This window comes from Eleutherodactylus coqui, chromosome 3 (genome assembly GCF_035609145.1).
Source record: "Eleutherodactylus coqui strain aEleCoq1 chromosome 3, aEleCoq1.hap1, whole genome shotgun sequence".
Taxonomy (NCBI): domain Eukaryota; kingdom Metazoa; phylum Chordata; class Amphibia; order Anura; family Eleutherodactylidae; genus Eleutherodactylus; species Eleutherodactylus coqui.
Genome location: NC_089839.1, coordinates 276,141,240 through 276,160,292, shown reverse-complemented (window position 1 = coordinate 276,160,292; position 19,053 = coordinate 276,141,240). Strand labels below are relative to the sequence as shown.

Below are 19,053 nucleotides of genomic sequence, written 5' to 3'. Positions count from 1 at the left end.
TCATGGCAGAGATGGGATAGACTCTGTTGCAGCCAACTGCTGGATAGCGCTGAGCGCAGCCCTTTTGTCGTAGGTCTTATTGCATTGAATTCAAGCTACTGAGGCGGCGCAGCACAGTGCGCTACAATGTTTCCAGAACGCGATGGCTTAGATAAAGTGCTTACCGCTGTACTATGTGGTCTCCATAGCTCCCTTTAACTTCAGCTGGAGAAACGGTAGAGGGCGAAGTGCATGGCTCTTTCTGTAGGCTCTGGACGGCTGGCTGGTAGCCATGACTGTGGTTTCCTCTGTCGGCTATGAAAATCCAAGTTGGGAATACCCCTTTAACCTTTTCCAATCCACTGTCTGACGTCTAAAGACATTCTGATTGTAGGCTGTACAGCGGAAGACATCCAGCAGGGTATTCTTTCTGTAGATTACTGGCCGCTCTATTGTCGGGGGCCTCTCCAGCATGTCCGCATACTGCAGTACTGGCTCTAGCCAACAGATGGCGCCATTGTATAATGACAGAAAGAGAAAGCCCCCTAGGAAACCCAGAATCCAAAATTGGATTGCAAAGGGTTAAACCTCCTTCACGTACATGGTACTGCACATTGCTGAGCAATTTCGCAGTGTGTGAACTTGCCCCTACGGGTGGTCTCCTACTGACCGGTGTCATTCCTCCAGGAGATGAGTGTCACCAGAGGTATTTGGCAGAGGCTTTTCCCCTTTCTTTATGGCAGTAGACAAGTATGAGTGCCTTGACAGCAGTCATGCATGCGACCAATCTTTCCTCCTTTCAAGATTGGGTCAGGCGATTTGTCTGCTCTGTAACTTCCAACCATTCACACCCCCTTCCATCCTAACGCAAGCTTCAACAGCATTTAAAGGGGGTTTCTAAGCAAATTTTAATTTATGACTTATCCTCAGGATAGGTCAGGAATAGTTGATTGGCTGGGGTCTGCTTTCAGCGCCGCAACACACACGTATACAGCAGAAGCAAATCGATCCGATTCGTGTAGCAACCGATGCTGGGAATTCCAGGCACAGCTGTCATTGTTTTTAATGGGACCCCAGCCTGCAGTTACCAGCATTGGCCACTATGCCGGAGTTAGAGCTAACTGCTTCAATTCTATCCCTCTGTGTTGTGGCGCTGATAGCGGGCACCTGATCAGTCTTAAGCGGTGGACCCCAGCCGATTAACTATTGGTGATCTATAGGTCATCAACAAATAGTATTAACTCGGAAAACCCCTTTAAGAATAGTTAATTGGTGTGATAATACCCCAAAACTGAATTTTCCCAATGATTATACTTTTTTATTCTTCATCCTTTTCAAATGACTAAATAATTTCCACGGACAATTTTTTTTATGGTTTGTTCGGAGGATTGGCAATTCTTCTTGATGCCCATTTTTGCTTCTTTCACTCGCCTAACAAAGACGTTCTTTATCAGCGTGGGAATCTATACGCGTTTGTCCTAATAAGAAATACATTCTGCTCGGATAATTTGTGATTGGCCTTGAGTTAATGCTTGTGACTCCTGATTGTATCTCCTGATGTGAAGAGGAGGAACAACCTTGACCAATTGATTGTCTACGGTATGAAAGGACGTCACGAGGAGTGACCCTTGTAATGAAGACCGAGCCTGTCCTCCTGGTCTGCTGACACGATGGGTTTTAGTCTTTGCATTACATTATTAACGAAGTAAAAATTTGATCCAATTTGCATATATGACCTTTTTTTTGCGCTAATGGTTCACAGCAGTTCATAGATGTATCACTAAAACCTAGACTGTAGCCGATTTTTGAGGTGGAGTCCCCATAGTTTTTGCTGTTTTGCAGAGACATCAGTAGTTTGCAATTGATGTCCTCCTTCACGGATTGACTCTATAATCATACTATCCTTACTGCATTGGAAGTCGTCTGTCTCTAAACAGACTTCTTGCTGAGTCTGCTCTGGGCTTGTGTCTGCCCATCCCTTTGCAGCTCTTACCTCCTCTGACTGGCTATTGAGTACAGAGTCTGATCCAATGATGGGATGGGGTGTGCCTCTCTGAACCAATAATGATGCAGGGGGTGTGTCTCAGACTCTTGTAGATAAATTGTATCTAACAGCTCTGCCATAATGGAGGTGTGAGGAAAGAACAACACTCTAAGGAAAATGAATAGCCGATGGGCATCTTCTATAGATACTTGCATATCATTTTGAGGTCAGGATTGGACAGTCCCTTTAAAGTAGAATAAAAAAGTTAATATAACTAATATAGGTCTGTCAAAACTACATCAGAAGGTCCTTACACAAGTACAGATCGACGTGTTACATTGTCTATGGATGCTCATGTTCTCTTACCTGCCCGGGTGAAAGGTCCAGTGGCGTAGCTATAGGGGTCGCTACTGCGACCGGGCCTCTAAGCCTGGGGTTCAACAGGCCCCCCTCACCACACTGCAGTCTTCTCTATCTGTACTGCACAGCATTGGTGTATCATGCATTGTAGCCCTGCCAGCTGTGACCCTGCCGGGTGTATAACTCATAGTGACCACTTTTACTTGACTCCCGGGGAGAGGGGAACGGCGTACAGAGGGCCTTTCTGCAAGAAGACCCCCATTGCTGTGCAGTTTACATAAGTCCTGCAGAATCCACAGTGCGTGGCTGTAACCACCGAGTACATTCTGATGCCTGCTTCTTCAGCCGGTCTCATACCGGTAGTACCCTGTATAAGCTGAAGTTTTGAAGCACCTCGTAATGGTATTTAACACCATCACATTAACCTGATAGATTAGACGGACGTTAAGTCATATTACATATTCTCTGAATTCACTCTCTAGACTGCGCTGTAGAAGCTTCAGTAATATATCGCTGGTCCGCAGGTCAGAGGTCACTAATAGTCCTCATCATGTGACCCATTTGCAAGCCAGCTATACTTATTCTTCGCAACGCGTTTCACGTAGATAGAATCATTCTCTTGGCCACAAGTGCAATTTGTAGGCAGGAAGTCTTACAAGGCTGAATCCTATCAAGCTAGTAGAAAAACAGAATGCCGTGCTGGCATATCCCCCAGTGTAGATATATATATATCAGATAGAATTTCTAGTCGGCCTTGATTAAATTATTGCAATTGAGCTAAAGAAAATCAATCATACAATAAACGCTTTACAGACTACGCAGGGACCTGCTTTTGAAGCAGTTTTTTACTGTTCTTAAAGGGCCACTCCATTTTTTTTTTCCATTCATTATATAAATTTCCCTCAATATATATTAATGAGCTAGTGTTACCATGGTTACTTCCTTTTACCTGAAACTCCTGACCTCTTTCCGCTCAGATGGTTCAGTTTCTCAGTCAGTATATGTGTGATATCACATGGACCCTACCACATTAGCTCTTTAGAGGGGAAGACGCACACTCCTTTCATAGTTACTAATTATGATCACACGCCTACAATAGAGATCACAATTCATCCTTCTGACTGTATATGATCTGTAGCTTATTTATATGTATACAGAATGTAATGGCAGTGTCCTCCCAGCAGGCAGAGATGGTGCTGGCTCTAGTTGAGCATGTGATACTGTGCAGATGTAGCATGGGAGGGTTAGAAGAGCATAGAGAAAGTAAGCAATGAGAAATCTCAGCATTAAGATAGTGCCTGCTAAGTATCAGACAGGAAGCTGCACTGCATTGAAGTGACTGCAGTATACATAGGAGACCTCCAGGGTGTGAGGGAGGCAGGGATGGAAAAATAGGTTTTTGCCAGAGTGGGTTTTTTTAATAGAATGCTCCTTAGCAGGAGCAAATTAATTGTAACCACACATGGCTGCAGTACAAGACTCCGGCATTCTGCTCATGTGCTGGCATGGATGGGTATCCGCCATGCGATGGGTAGATCAGGTTTTTGGGTATTTAATAGGTGAAGCTGGGTGGTATGGTAGTTGACACTTTATAGATGGGGCAAGGGTTTGCTATCTGATAGGTGGAGCAGGGGCATGTATTTGATATTGGATAGGTGGAACAGGCTAGGTTATTAGGCACTCAACAGGGTATTTTACATTTTGGTAGAGCAAGAATGGGTTATTTGATATTGCCTGCAGCTCTGTGAACTCAGTATGGAAAGTTTGTTGAAAGTTGTCACTAGTAGTACCCACTAGGTGCCAGACTATCAGGAGTTCTGTATTATCAGGGAGAGAAGGTGAGTGAGAGACTTATAAGGCCATCCATGCACCTCTGGGAAATATGCAAATGTAAAGATAGAACAATACCTCTGCAGCGCCACCTATTGGAAGGCAGCATTCCTGCAAGTCATAGGTCATTGTCTGACCTTCTAACAAGCCTTGTGACAATGACTGGGAGTTCTGATCCAAAGCTAAAATTTGTGTATAGGAGATAAATGTCTGACTACTGGGAATCCCAGGAATCATGAGATCGGTGCCCCTCAAGTCCCCCAAGTGAACAAAGCAGCGGGGTGCGTATGACCACCCCCCCCCCCCCCCCATTCATAGTCTATGGAGATATCCAAGCAATATTGTGCCCTAGAAGACCATCAGTCCCCTAAAGTGAATAAGAAAGGTGAGCACACATGTACAGCTCTGCTTCATTCATTGGGGCACTCTGGATGTGCTGTTCTTGGGGTCCCAGCAGTCAGACCTCGAACACTAATACATGTATTGCCTATGTGGGGGTGGTAAAAACCCTTTTTACAGAGATTATCCCAAAATCTAAAGTTATCCCCTAGCCACAGGGTAAAGGGTAACATTATGATTGGTGGGGGTCTCACTGCCAATTCTGAGAATGGGGGTCCTTGTTTTCCTCACTGTGTGATTACTGGACCCCTTGCAGTGAGGAGCTGGAATAGAGCAGCGGTCGCACAAAAGTAGTGTCGCTCCATTCACTTTCACTGGGGCTGCCGGAGATGGCTCAGTTTAAGCGCAATTTTTATCGGTCCCATGGAAATGAATGAAGCGGTGACTACTTCAGTCTAACGGCAGACAGGAAGAAGCGACCCCACCCCGCAGTAGCAAGAAGAATGGTCCCCCATTCTCAGGATCAGTAAGACCCCCTCCAATTATAAAGTTATCCCTTATTTTAAGGATAGGGAATAACTTTTTAGATTTTGGGGTAACGCCTTTAACACACACTCTGAGGATTTTCCTAATCTGATTTCTCTGTCCGTTTTCTGCCTCCGCTCTGATTAAATTCAACATTGTATTTTTAATTCTGTGCTTGTAATAAGTTCTGGATTATCAGACTTTCCAAACTATCAAATGTCTCAATTAATGTCTCTATGATTTTTATTAATCTTCTTTATATGCCATTCTTAATCCATTATGTGGCTGGGGCTCGATTTCAAATGAGATGTGTGCAGAATGCCATGATGATAGTGATAACTCCATTTCCTCCTTGCATCTTACGTAATTCTTCTCTCCGGCCCAGTGACTGTCTATCCAGTCTTAATCTCAGAAATACAAGGCGAGTCCTGAATATGTATATCCCACCCATCTCGCTCTCGGCGATGCCTGGGAACGCTGGGCAGAGTCGTCTTACCCCCTCCATTATAGTGGGCATACTAACGAGCCCAAATATAGGCAAAGGAGGCGTCTCTGCGTCAGTCTTACCCCTTAGCCAAATTACCATCTGAACAGAAACTGGGTGACCTTTGATCTCCCAAGGAGCGGCGATGACCCCGTTTTGGTCAATGCCTCATTGTGCGGTGCTGCAGGGGGATTTTCAATGCTTGTGAAAAGTTGAAGAAAATGAATCCTTCTCTTTCTCACACAGTGCTGGAATTTTTCTTTGTCCGCCGCGACAATCTGCCTCTTTTTATATAACTCCCTTCCATCACTCTGTGCCGCGCTGCGCTGAAAAGACTTTTCCAAATTGTTTGAGATTTGCTGAATAACAGTTCCCAAGATTGCATCTCAGCGGCACATAATTGCTTCGCTAATTTCACTCGGCTTTCCATTCGCGGTGACGGAGTAGGCGGTGTTTGTCTACGGATGGAACATTAAGGGGGGAAACGGATGCTTTTCTTGTTTGTTAATGTTTCCTAGATTGTGGGGTCCTGACAAGCGTCGGTTGGATATGTGGGAGGTAGAAGCCTGGTTATTAGGAGATCAAAGATACTTTGTTACCAGCAATGGTTTATACATAGCCATAGTGATCTGTATGGGTGACGTTCACTCACTAGTCTTATACTGGGTTCACGCATAAAGACATCATCGGCTACAATCCCTTTCTACATAGCAAAGTAATAGGATCCATTATGGCCTCAATATCTTCCACACATTCATCTTCGAATCTTTCAATTATTTTCTACTTGGTTTTCCACCGAGCGACCATAAATGTAACCCTTTGCAATCCAATTTTGGATTCAGGGATTCCTAGGGGATTCTCTCTTTCTGCCATTATACAATGGCACCACCTGCTGGCTAGAGCCAGTACTGTGGTAAGGGACATGCTGGAGAGACCCCTGACAACAGAGCGGCCAGTAATATACAGTAAGAATAGCCTGACGGACGTCGTCCGACATCGGAGCTGTACAGCCTTCAATCAGAATGTCTTCAGACGTCAGACAGTGGTTTGGAAAGGGTTAATGTTGGTGTAAACTATGCGATCAACGACAAAAAAGGAAATTCTTATTAATAATTTACCATAACTAAACTTTTGGAATACTTCTGGCATGTCAGAAGTTTTGATCATGGTGAGACTATGCTGATCACTAACACAGAGGTGCAGAATTGAGCCCTGTACCTCTTCAGCTGTGATCGGCGAGCAGTGTACACACATTGACTTTCTATTGAGCCCATAAGCCACTCCAACTGAAATCGGAAAGAACCGAAGGGGCACAGCACTCAGAAGTGAACTTCCGCCTCTTCGTTTTAGTGATCGGTGACATCCAGCACACATCCCACCTTCAATCAAAAGTTTTGACATGCCAGAAGTTTTCTAAAAGTTTTTTTGTTCTTTAAGAGTGCAGTGGTCAGACCTACTTACGGTGGTTATTGACCGTCATCTATGTGTGCACAGTGATACGTTGGAAGACTGTTAGAACTGGCCACTGCTCCCCTAAGCCCACCAGCGGGATACCTGCAGGGGAGTCTCAGTAATGTCCTGCTGTGTTCTTTTGCTGCTATTACATCTTTCTGGTAAGCAGTGAACGGTTTATATGGGACTGAACCGTTAATTAGCAGACTATCCGTCGCACATGATTCCTTCTCACATAGATGCCGTAGGAAAGAATTCATTTTATTGTTCATCTCCCTTTAAGTCGTAATAAAGAGTTTCACCATAGGCTGACTCATTTCCTTAGATCTTACTTGGAAAGTATATGGACAAGTATGACACATTTTAGATCTATGTAAACCCCCGCTTCTCGCGCTCCCCCACCTGATAATACAAGGACAGCAGCCAAAGGGCAGGGCCGGTAGTGGTTCTGGTCAGTCTGGATACGTATGTCTGTCCAATGGACTCATCTCCCCGTAGGTTTATGACTAGTGTCTGCACTGATGAAGAAATGCAGATGTACAAATGTTCTGTTCTATGTTGAGTACAAGGATGTTGGGAAGGGGCCAAGTAGGACCAAAGGGAAAATGGGACTAAGTGTGTACATAGAGGCGAGGTTGGCTTAGGAAAAAATCAAGACAGAGCTCCCCCCCCTCCCCCCCTAAATGGAGATATTTTTCAGGCAGAGTCACATGACAGAAAATGAAGAAAGTAGCTATAGCAGGTGCAGAGAATGACATTGTGATGGTATACATTAGATCTTATAATGTTACTCTGTGCCAGGATATCCCTTTAAGTGTAAATTTCATAAGTCACCCCAGACTTCCCAGAACGTTAGGCCGTGATTACATTGTATGACTCTTGGCGCTGTCTAGAAGTTGGTTCAGCGGTCACATAACGGGCCATCTTCTACCATGGTATCCTCTATATCCCTTCTGTACAAATCAGCCTGGAGATTTGGCGATTTCTTGTCAAGTCCAGGCTGCCATCTAGTGGCCATTTGTGAACTGCAGGCTTTTGTTGGAAATTCAGGCAGATGCAAAAGGTGGTTTATGGTTCTACTGTATGGAATCTTTTAACCATTCGGGTTCTTACACCCGTGTGTCGGTACTCATGGTTGCTGCTAGAAAAACGGGGATTTTTTTTTCACTAAAAACAAATGGTGAAATATTTTCAATTTTTCCAAACTATTTTTATTTTCTCATTGAAGTTTTTTTCAGTTTACAGTCTGTATATGGCTATGGGGGTGAGATGTGCTTTGCAGCAGTGTCATGGGCTATTCACGCGGTGGACAGGAGCTGACCCATTGACTTCTATGGGGGAATGTTATAGGCATGCTGTGACTACCGGAGGCCATTGTGAAGGGAGGGGGGAGGAGGTGAGCTGTGACCATCGCCAATTGTGAATGGTGGATCCTGTGTTATCTATATATAGGTGTTGCTGCCTGTCTGTAATAATAATGAGAATACTACTGAGAAGTAATCTATGGAGAACAGGAAATGTCAGATGGGTCCGTGTGAAAAATGCAGGATTTTAGGATTTTTTTTCTTTGAGCATAGATTATGACATTAAGAAAAAAAATCACCAAACATTATTTAAAAAAATGTTTAACATAGAAAATTGATTTATATTGTCTGACGACGCATTCCCTTTAGCATTGATGCATCTGACGGCCTTTGTAAAGATGTTCTGGGACATCTTCAGTTCTTGCGAGTTTTGGGAATGGGACAAGTTGAACTATTAAATCTCCAAGCTCTCCCAGCTCTACCTCTTTGTAATGATCAAATTATCTCCCATGCCTAAGGCTGTATTCATAGGGTTTTGTGCTGTCCGATATTTGCATGTCCGAATATCCAAGGATGGGACATGTAGTGATTTTTCAAACTCAAGACTATCGGTTCAAGTAAAAGAAAATGGCTTGTGTGAATGAGCCCATTCAAATGGATGGGTTCTTTGTCCATGTGAGTCGTGTCCGTCTCGGACAGAACTCGCACGGAATAATTGAGTCATGCTTTGTCACCGCCACTCCAGTCCAGGAAGATATTGCAGCAGTCTAGTGTGTCCATGGCAGTTTTGCCATTGGAGCCTGTGATTGGATGAGTGGTCACATCTACAGTGAACAACATCTCTGCAGCTTCTACTAGGAACTTGTAAAAACCCCTTTAAAGTAATGAAATGCTAAATATTACATAAGTACAATAAAAAAGCCCTGTTATTTTGCATCTACCGCTTTTCCCTGAAAATAAGCCCTATCCTGATTTTTCAGGGGGGGTAGTGTTTTTTTGAAATATGAGCCCTAGCTACACTAAAAAAAAAAAGGAATAGCCCTAACAGGTACTGTCCGGGCCCCTCACATCGCTCTCCGCAGGTCTGCGCAGTTCCCGCCATCCTAGCTGATCATACAACATTAATTCCTGGTGACAGGATTCATAAATCCCTTGGCTAGCCAATTCATAAATCCCACTCCAACAACAATTGGCTAAGCCGCGGCGCTAGAATAACCAATTAATGCAGCGCTGGGTGACTGGTTCATCGAGCACTTCATTGATTGGCTGATCGCGGCACTCGAGAACCAATCTCAGCCATTGCTTCCTGGAGGCGGGATTAATGAAACCCTTAACCAGGAAGTGATGATGTACGATCATAGGACTGAAGAACAGATCCGACCTCCAGGGAACGGCGTGATGGACTTGGACTGAGCCTGTTAGGTAAATAAAATAAGACCTAGTTCTTCTTTTGGTGAAAAAATTAATGACAGGATCTTATTTTCGGGGAAACGCTGTAACATTTGTGTGTTTTTGCTCTCTTTTCGGCCGTGATACAGTTGCCGACTGCATTGCAATAGAAAGTTAATTTTTTTTTTGGCATTTCCATGACTTCGCCATGCTCACGTTTTCTCTTCTCCTTGTGCTTCCTAGATGTGAAGGGACCCCCCACGCACAGGTTGTCATGCGGCCAGTCACCGTACACGGAGAGCACCACATGGGAGAGGAAGTACTGCATCCTGACGGAAAGCCAGCTGGTGCTTCTGAACCGCGAGGATGAGGTGAGGCCAGAACTTGGATGTACACAGAATCACAATGAGCGCAAATGTCACTGAGCGGTCGCGGCTATACTGTCCTGTTAAGAAACTTCTTCTCCGTCAGAGCACAAAACTTGAGACTTGGCTGGAAGCAGCGGGAGGGGGGGTGGCTCCGGTTTATGTATTTTCTCCTCCATCCCACATGGAACTTGTAATTACATTTATTCCCACCTCGTTAAAGTCAAGGAAGTAACCTAATTATGGGAGAGTGCTCCCGGCACGTGGAAGGCGGCGGATAGCAGCTCCGCACTATTTCACATTATGTGCTATCACTTTCAAGACAGCTCATTTAATAAAGCTCTTACCTCCACGGGTGTTTTTTAATGCTTCACCTCTAATACATCACACTCACTTGTAAGCGCTTTCAGCGGGGCTCGGGGACGCTTCGCTGTAATGAGTTTCAGTAATCAGATTGGGCTTTCGGCGCCGCATTACTTCCTCCTCTCAATTCTTTTGCCCTTTTCGGTCTCCTCCGGTTTTGCGGGATCTTGCCCTTACCCAAAATTGGTAATTTCATAGGGTGATCTCCCAGTAATTAAGGCTACTTCCAGACATTGCCCATGCATCATTTCAAAAGGCCGAAATCATGTTAAATAAGTCCCATTTACGTCTCGCTGGAAACTCCCAAATTTGGAAATTGACCCAAGGTACGAATATTTAAATCAGTGGCATGTCCGTTTCAGCTGTGGAGAGGGGCAAAATCAGTATTAGATCCATATTTCCATTCCATTTGCGTGTACGCTAACGGTCAGTATAGGCAGACACACGTGGATATAAACACATATACAGCTGCATGAAAAAAGTAAGTGAACCCTTTGGAATTCCCTAGATTTCTGCACCGATTACTAATAAAATCTGGTCTAATTATTATCAAAGGGCTGATTGCCACGGACGGATTTCTGCCACACTTCACACGGCGGAAATACGCAGCGTTATCCCGCAGCTATTAGGTTCTATTGAACCTAATTGCTCAGTGTTCATGCTGCGGAATTCTACTGCGAAATTCCGCAGCGTGAAAGAAACTGCAGCATGTCGTAATTGCTGAGGAAAAACGTGCGGCCGGCTTCCATTGTAATCAATAGAAGCCATCCGTCACGCAATACTTCCGCTGTGAGCACAGCGGAAGTATTGCATGATTATGCTTCACCGCCCACTGCACATGCGCGCCGGCTCGCTGGACAGAAATCGCGCAGTGGATCTGGAGAGGCGAATATGGGGTCTTTGGGGGGCGCCATGTCAGACTCCACTGCGATATTCCGCTGGCGGAGTCCAACACTTCCGTGGGCAGGAGGCCTAAGCATGGTTTCACAACTGCATCAAGGGGGTTCCACTTTCTGCTATGCTTGGGCAGCAGGGAAAGGAAAACCTCGTGGTCTAACGGGTCCGTTTAGAACGGAATCAAACGGCGCCAAACTGACCCCATTGACTAGAATAGGATCCATTCACTTTCCGCTCAACTGCCTGGCCTTTAAGCGGAAGAAAAAGTGCTGCGTGCTGCCCTTTTCCTTCCGTTATTTTGTGCCGGTTCTGCAACAGAACTTTGACCGGACGTTCCAACGCACCCTGAACATGACCGTTATAGAACACACCATCGCATCCTATACATGACCGTTCCAACGCACCCTGAGCCAGGTATAGAACACACCATCTAACTAATAACACACAAACATAACTATATTTAATGCATGTATATAGGAGTCTCATTCAGTCTCCACAGTGCCTTCTTTTCTCTTGATTCTACCTATGTGTATGGATAGTTGCCACCATGTTTTATGTGAAGGCACCTTCTGTGATCTATTTGTGCTAGTTTGACAGGCATACAACAGGTTTGTATCTATCTGACCAACAGATTTTTCTCCCGCATCTTGATATTAGGGCATGACAGGAAAGTGATAGATGGTTACTGTTGGGATCGCCCTTATCAGGGTGGTTATTCCAGTTTTTGATAGAAAGGGTCAGGACAGAGTAAGCCTGAGCTTTTTCCCCCTCTGCCTTCTTCAATGTATTTTTGTCATGAGTATACTTTAATAAGTTATAATAAAGGGTAAGTTTTAAATGTTTGTTTTTCCAAAATATATACCATCTCAAGCAAGACATCCCCAGCTCTAGGCCCGATGCACTGCTGCAAGGGTATGTTCATGGCGCATGCATCTGTGTGTTTTTGTATATACTTGCAGTCTCTCAAGGCTTTGGGAAAACCAATGCAGATACTTTGTCTGATCGCCTCCTGCAGACAACAAAGTATACTCCAGATTTCCTGACAGCTCCAGACTTGCAGAAACAATCAGATGCATGCGCCGTGTGTGATGACAAGTTTGTTTACAATCTGCCACGATTGGATGGGATGCCTGCAGTGATATACTACATAGCATATAGGGCCAGCTACAATACCGGCTCAACTGGTACAAAACCCAAGTTATGACTCAATTAAAGTAAATTACCAGTTTCCGTGACCTCGGCAACACTGAACTAGCGTTAAAAAAAAATCCCATTACCTAGTGTAGTAAGATAATGCAAATTGGTATGGGTCTTAAAATGCAGCAGTTTATCATGGTGACTGCTGGATGACTCCGGCGACTCTGTGGACTGTCCAGTCTAGCTTCATACCACCCATTAGTTGACTTAGTTTACACCAATCTTGGTGCAAATTTGGCATCATTTTTGTGCACAATGTTGCATTTAGGTCACACACCCTTTTCATAAACCACCCAATTTATGAGGCACGGCGAAAAAAGTGTTTTAAATTGTCTTAAACGCGTGTCAAACACGAGGCCCGCGCACTGAATATGGCCCACCGGCCGTGTAGCATTTTACTCACCCAGGCTGCAGGTTCGGTCCGGCAGTAGTGCAATCTGTGGCTTATGACCTCCTACCCCCTTCACGTGTCTGTTCGCTGTCCTGTTTACAGCGCAGACTCCAAGGGCAGAGGTCAGCGGTCACAGACTCAGCACTGTCAGAGTGAATGGAATGCCTGTAGGGATACTGCTTGGCCTAAGGACAATAAGGGAGGTCACTAGTACTGCTGCTAAAACTATGGGGGGAAGGGAGGGATGTCATTTATTGTTACTGGGGCCAATATAGGGGACGCTATTACTGCTGGGGCCAATATAGGGGACGCTATTACTGCTGGGGCCAATATAGGGGACGCTATTACTGCTGGGGCCAATATAGGGGACGCTATTACTGCTGGGGCCAATATAGGGGACGCTATTACTGCTGGGGCCAATATAGGGGACGCTATTACTGCTGGGGCCAATATAGGGGACGCTATTACTGCTGGGGCCAATATAGGGGACGCTATTACTGCTGGGGCCAATATAGGGGACGCTATTACTGCTGGGGCCAATATAGGGGGCGCTATTACTGCCGGGATCCAATATAGGGGACGCTATTACTGCCGGGGCCAATATAGGGGACGCTATGGGGACACTGCTACTACTGGGGCCAGTATAGGGGACACTGCTACTACTGGGGCCAGTATAGGGGACACTGCTACTACTGAGGCCAGTATAGGGGACACTGCTACCACTGGGGCCAGTATAGGGGACACTGCTACCACTGGGGCCAGTATAGGGGACACTGCTACCACTGGGGCCAGTATAGGGGACACTGCTACCACTGGGGCCAGGAGAGGGGACACTGCTACCACTGGGGCCAGGAGAGGGGACACTGCTACCACTGGGGCCAGGAGAGGGGACACTGCTACCACTGGGGCCAGGAGAGGGGACACTGCTACCACTGGGGCCAGGAGAGGGGACACTGCTACCACTGGGGCCAGGAGAGGGGACACTGCTACCACTGGGGCCAGGAGAGGGGACACTGCTACCACTGGGGCCAGGAGAGGGGACACTGCTACCACTGGGGACACTATTACTATTGGGGCCACTATAGGGGAGGGGACACTGCTACCACTGGGGCCAGGAGAGGGGACACTGCTACTACTGGGGACACTATTACTATTGGGGCCACTATAGGGGAGGGGACACTGCTACCACTGGGGCCAGGAGAGGGGACACTGCTACCACTGGGGCCAGGAGAGGGGACACTGCTACCACTGGGGCCAGGAGAGGGGACACTGCTACCACTGGGGCCAGGAGAGGGGACACTGTTACCACTGGGGCCAGGAGAGGGGACACTGCTACTACTGGGGACACTATTACTATTGGGGCCACTATAGGGGACACTATTACAATGCGGGTACACTATTAATATTGGGGGCCACTGTAGGGGACACTATTACAATGCGGGTACACTATTAATATTGGGGGCCACTGTAGGGGAGCCTACTACTACTGGGGGCCACTATGGGGGAGCCTACTACTGGGGACACTATTACTATTGGGGCCACTATAGGGGAGGGGACACTGCTACCACTGGGGCCAGGAGAGGGGACACTGCTACCACTGGGGCCAGGAGAGGGGACACTGCTACCACTGGGGACACTATTACTATTGGGGCCACTATAGGGGAGGGGACACTGCTACCACTGGGGCCACTATAGGGGAGGGGACACTGCTACCACTGGGGCCAGGAGAGGGGACACTGCTACTACTGGGGACACTATTACTATTGGGGCCACTATAGGGGAGGGGACACTGTTACCACTGGGGCCAGGAGAGGGGACACTGCTACCACTGGGGCCAGGAGAGGGGACACTGTTACCACTGGGGCCAGGAGAGGGGACACTGTTACCACTGGGGCCAGGAGAGGGGACACTGCTACCACTGGGGCCAGGAGAGGGGACACTGTTACCACTGGGGCCAGGAGAGGGGACACTGTTACCACTGGGGCCAGGAGAGGGGACACTGTTACCACTGGGGCCAGGAGAGGGGACACTGCTACTACTGGGGACACTATTACTATTGGGGCCACTATAGGGGAGGGGACACTGTTACCACTGGGGCCAGGAGAGGGGACACTGCTACCACTGGGGCCAGGAGAGGGGACACTGTTACCACTGGGGCCAGGAGAGGGGACACTGTTACCACTGGGGCCAGGAGAGGGGACACTGTTACCACTGGGGCCAGGAGAGGGGACACTGCTACCACTGGGGCCAGGAGAGGGGACACTGTTACCACTGGGGCCAGGAGAGGGGACACTGTTACCACTGGGGCCAGGAGAGGGGACACTGTTACCACTGGGGCCAGGAGAGGGGACACTGCTACTACTGGGGACACTATTACTATTGGGGCCACTATAGGGGACACTATTACAATGCGGGTACACTATTAATATTGGGGGCCACTGTAGGGGAGCCTACTACTACTGGGGGCCACTATGGGGGAGCCTACTACTGGGGACACTATTACTATTGGGGCCACTATAGGGGAGGGGACACTGCTACCACTGGGGCCAGGAGAGGGGACACTGTTACCACTGGGGCCAGGAGAGGGGACACTGTTACCACTGGGGCCAGGAGAGGGGACACTGCTACTACTGGGGACACTATTACTATTGGGGCCACTATAGGGGACACTATTACAATGCGGGGACACTATTAATATTGGGGGCCACTGTAGGGGAGCCTACTACTACTGGGGGCCACTATGGGGGAGCCTATTACTACTTGGCTACTATGAGGGAGCCTATTACTACTTTGGCCACCGTGGGAGTCACTGTTGCTACAAAGGCCACCAGGCAAGTTAGTATTAGGGCTTGTTCACACTGATGTAAAAGCATTTCAGTTGCGCAAATACACCGCATATTTGCGTGACCGAAAACTGTGTACACGCGTGTTTTTTGTCCGCTTCAGCATGTTTTTATGTGCACACATACACTGCTTATTTTCGTACGCTATAAAGAACACAGGCGGGCCTGTTGAAACGGTGCACAACTATGCAGGATTCCTGCATATTCACTGCGTATTTACATCTGCCAATTCACTGCAATGGCCTCCTGCGGTGCGCAATACAAACCAAAATAGCTCACGCTGCATATTTTTTCACACATTGCATGAAAATATACGCTCATGTGAGTGAAGCCAGTGAAATCAATGGTCTCTCTTCATGCGTATTACGCACGCTAAAACGCTCACGTGAAGGAGCCCTCTGAAGGCAGCTGTGGGGCGATGCGGCCCCCTGGTCTAAAGCTCATGTAAGACGTTCCTCTGATCCTCCCCTTCTCTCCAGTGTTGCTTCAGACCAATGTGGTAAAGAGACAAGGATTATAAGAAAGTGACACTAAACATGTTGTTTGTGGCGGCGGCTGTAATTCCAGGCGGGGCTGGTGGCGGCCGCTCTGCCCTCAGCTGCGGGTACACTCCTTTACACCTCAGTGATGATGCTGTAGGCCATGTGTGATCCCTCTCGGTGGCCGGTGACACATTTGTTCGTGTGACGGGCCTCATTAATGCGGTGACCTCTGTGCGCTGCGCGTTAGTATTTTCTGTCTGCTGCCGTGTTTATATAGGATTTACGCTGACTTACGAGTTTCCAGTGCGTCCCCACCGGCTCGCCCTCGCTGTCTAATGATCTTATTAAAGTGCTGGGCATGGCACCCCTGATGCTGCCCGTCCGTTCGTTATTTAACCCTTTTACTAAGGGGAATTCTTCGACTGTCTACAGTGTTTACTGCAGGAGGAAACCTCAAGGGTTAACATCTCTAGGTTCATTTCTTCATTTTTGTGGTAAAGTTTTTTTAAATCTTTTTTCAGCCTTTTTTGCATTACAGTAGCCGCCTTCGGGTGTATATAGGAGGTGTATACCCCTGGCGAATGCTGCTCCATGGGCATACGGCGTCATCTGTCGTCCATGGGTGGGGGTGCTAAGGATACACTGGGAGCTTTCCTGGTGCATGCATCAAACAGACACGACAAACGAAGTGTGATGGCTCTCTTAAAGGGGTTGTCCAGTTATAAACTATTGATGACCTATCCTTCGGATAGGCCATCAATAGTCGATCAGCAAGGGTCTGCTGCCTGGGACCCCTGTCAATCAGCTATAAGCTGGACCTTTGTTCTCATGCACTGATCTGATTTCTGCAGAAAGTAGACAGCTCTGTTCTCACTGTTGTGGCCAGCCTTGGTATTACAGGCATTGAAGTGAATGGGAAATTGGAAGCCGGGTCACTGTAGTAAGAACGGAGCTGTCTGCTTCCTGCAAAAATCAGTTCAGTGCACAAGCACAAAGGCACAGCAGACCAGCCGGGGTCCCAGGCGGTGGACCCTCACCAATCTACTATTGTTGGCCTTTCCTAGGAATGGGTCATCAACTGGACAACCGCTTTAACTTTTGTTACATATTATATTGATTTAGTTGTATAGAGCTACAATAGAGGGGGCTATAGTACCTTAAAGGGGCTGTACTAGATTATAAAAACAGTGCCACCCCTGTCCATCGGTTGTGGGTTTACTCAAGATGCTTATCCACAGGTTCACCAACCTAAATCTATTTTCCTATTTCTTTAAATTCAGCTAAATCAAATCTCAAAGCCTGGTCTGTGTCCGGATGTTTGTGGTGTTAAACTGCTGCAGATTTCTGTCAGAATTTTCCGACATTAGCTGCAAAATTTTCCTCAGTGTGGCCATATTTTAAAAGGGTTGTCCGGTTGTAAACTTCTGATGGCTATCGTTTGTTTATCAGTGGGAGTCTGCCAACCAGGACCCTCGCCAATCAGCTGTTTGCCAGGCCAGTGTGTTAGTGCACTGAGCTGATTTGTGCAGGAAGCAGACAGCGCCGTTCTCATTGCAGTGGCCAAGCTTGGTATTACATGCAAAGTTCTCACTGTTGTAAATGGGAACTTTGCCTGTAATACCAAGCTTGGCCACTGCAGTGAGAACGGAGCAATACTGGCCCAGTGAACAGCTGGTCACCGTTGCAGATCTACTACCTATGGCCTATCCTAGGAGTAGACCATCAGTAGTTTACAACTGTTCAAGTCAATTTGTTAAAGGGGTTGAAGATTAGAGAAACTTATCAGATACTTCTTCCATAGTAGGAGAAAGGGTTAGCTAAACCTGTCGCTTCAAGACGTTATCTAGGGAGGAAAAACATTTTCATAACAGATCAGAGTGGTGAAATAATATAAAAAGCCATACTCCCCTCACCTGATCCCCCTTCCAGTCCCTCTGACCGACGTCTGGTCGCCCGCTGGTCGTCGCTTGTGGCTGCAGCAGCAATGATGTCCCGGCACAGGAATATGTGCAAAAACGAGTAGGTGATTAGCTGCGGTGGTAACGTGTCACTGGTGTTGATGATGTCATCACTGGCGCACTGCAGGAGACCAGGCACCAGTGGAAAAGGAGCGGTGAGGAGAGGATGACTTTTTATGTAATCCCACTATGAATGACTGGGGTAGACTAAATGGAACAGGCTCCTGGTCCGGGATGAGCTCAGAGGGCCTGGTGGAGGCTGTGGGCAGGGTCAACTCTTGTGAATCAACTCCTGGGAACATAGCCAGCTTCTTGGTAGGATAGCAGATTTAGTGCCCTGCCTCCTCCTTTGGACGTCCCCACTGCTGATATGGCTGAGCATCTTGTCTGCTGAAATGGGACCCGTCACAAGATACCCATCAGGACTGTCATGGATTAACGTCACGACTATATTGCATCTTCCAACGTACATTCGAATGAATGAACAGATTCAACAACAGGCCAGTATGGACTGGTAGAGGAACGCAGGAGTTCAGGGTTGTTGATCTGGGCACCGGGTAGTATCCTTCCGCTACTTGTCCCTGTGAGGACACAAACTTCTGTCTCTCGATCATGGCAGAACCACTAACTGCATGGCAACTGTGTTGAAGATGCCCGTTCCAATCACAATCCAACTTTTTATATCAGCGGCGCTAACTCCCTGCATACCGTGCCAACGCATTCTGGGCCATGAGCCGTACTTAAAGGGAAATATATTTTGGTTTTCATTACATATAACTGGGTTTACATGGGACGACTATCAGCTAAACTGAAGTCGCCACTAGTTGTTGGCGCTCGTGTAGAGTGTTTAGACTGGCAGAGATCACCGCTGACCTCTCACTCAGCGGGGAGCGTTTACAGCGAGAAGTCAA

At 47.1% G+C, this 19,053-nt stretch overlaps 1 protein-coding gene across 4 annotated transcripts in view; it reads left to right on the top strand.

Moving 5' to 3' along the window:
• RASAL2 (RAS protein activator like 2) overlaps positions 1-19,053 on the top strand; it is a 310,978-nt gene that overhangs the window by 139,953 nt on the left and 151,972 nt on the right. For all 4 annotated transcript variants that reach the window (XM_066597470.1, XM_066597468.1, XM_066597471.1 and 1 more), the window contains exon 2: positions 9,890-10,017. In XM_066597470.1, coding sequence (XP_066453567.1) covers positions 9,890-10,017 — 128 coding nt within the window. The remainder of the gene's footprint in view (positions 1-9,889; positions 10,018-19,053) is intronic.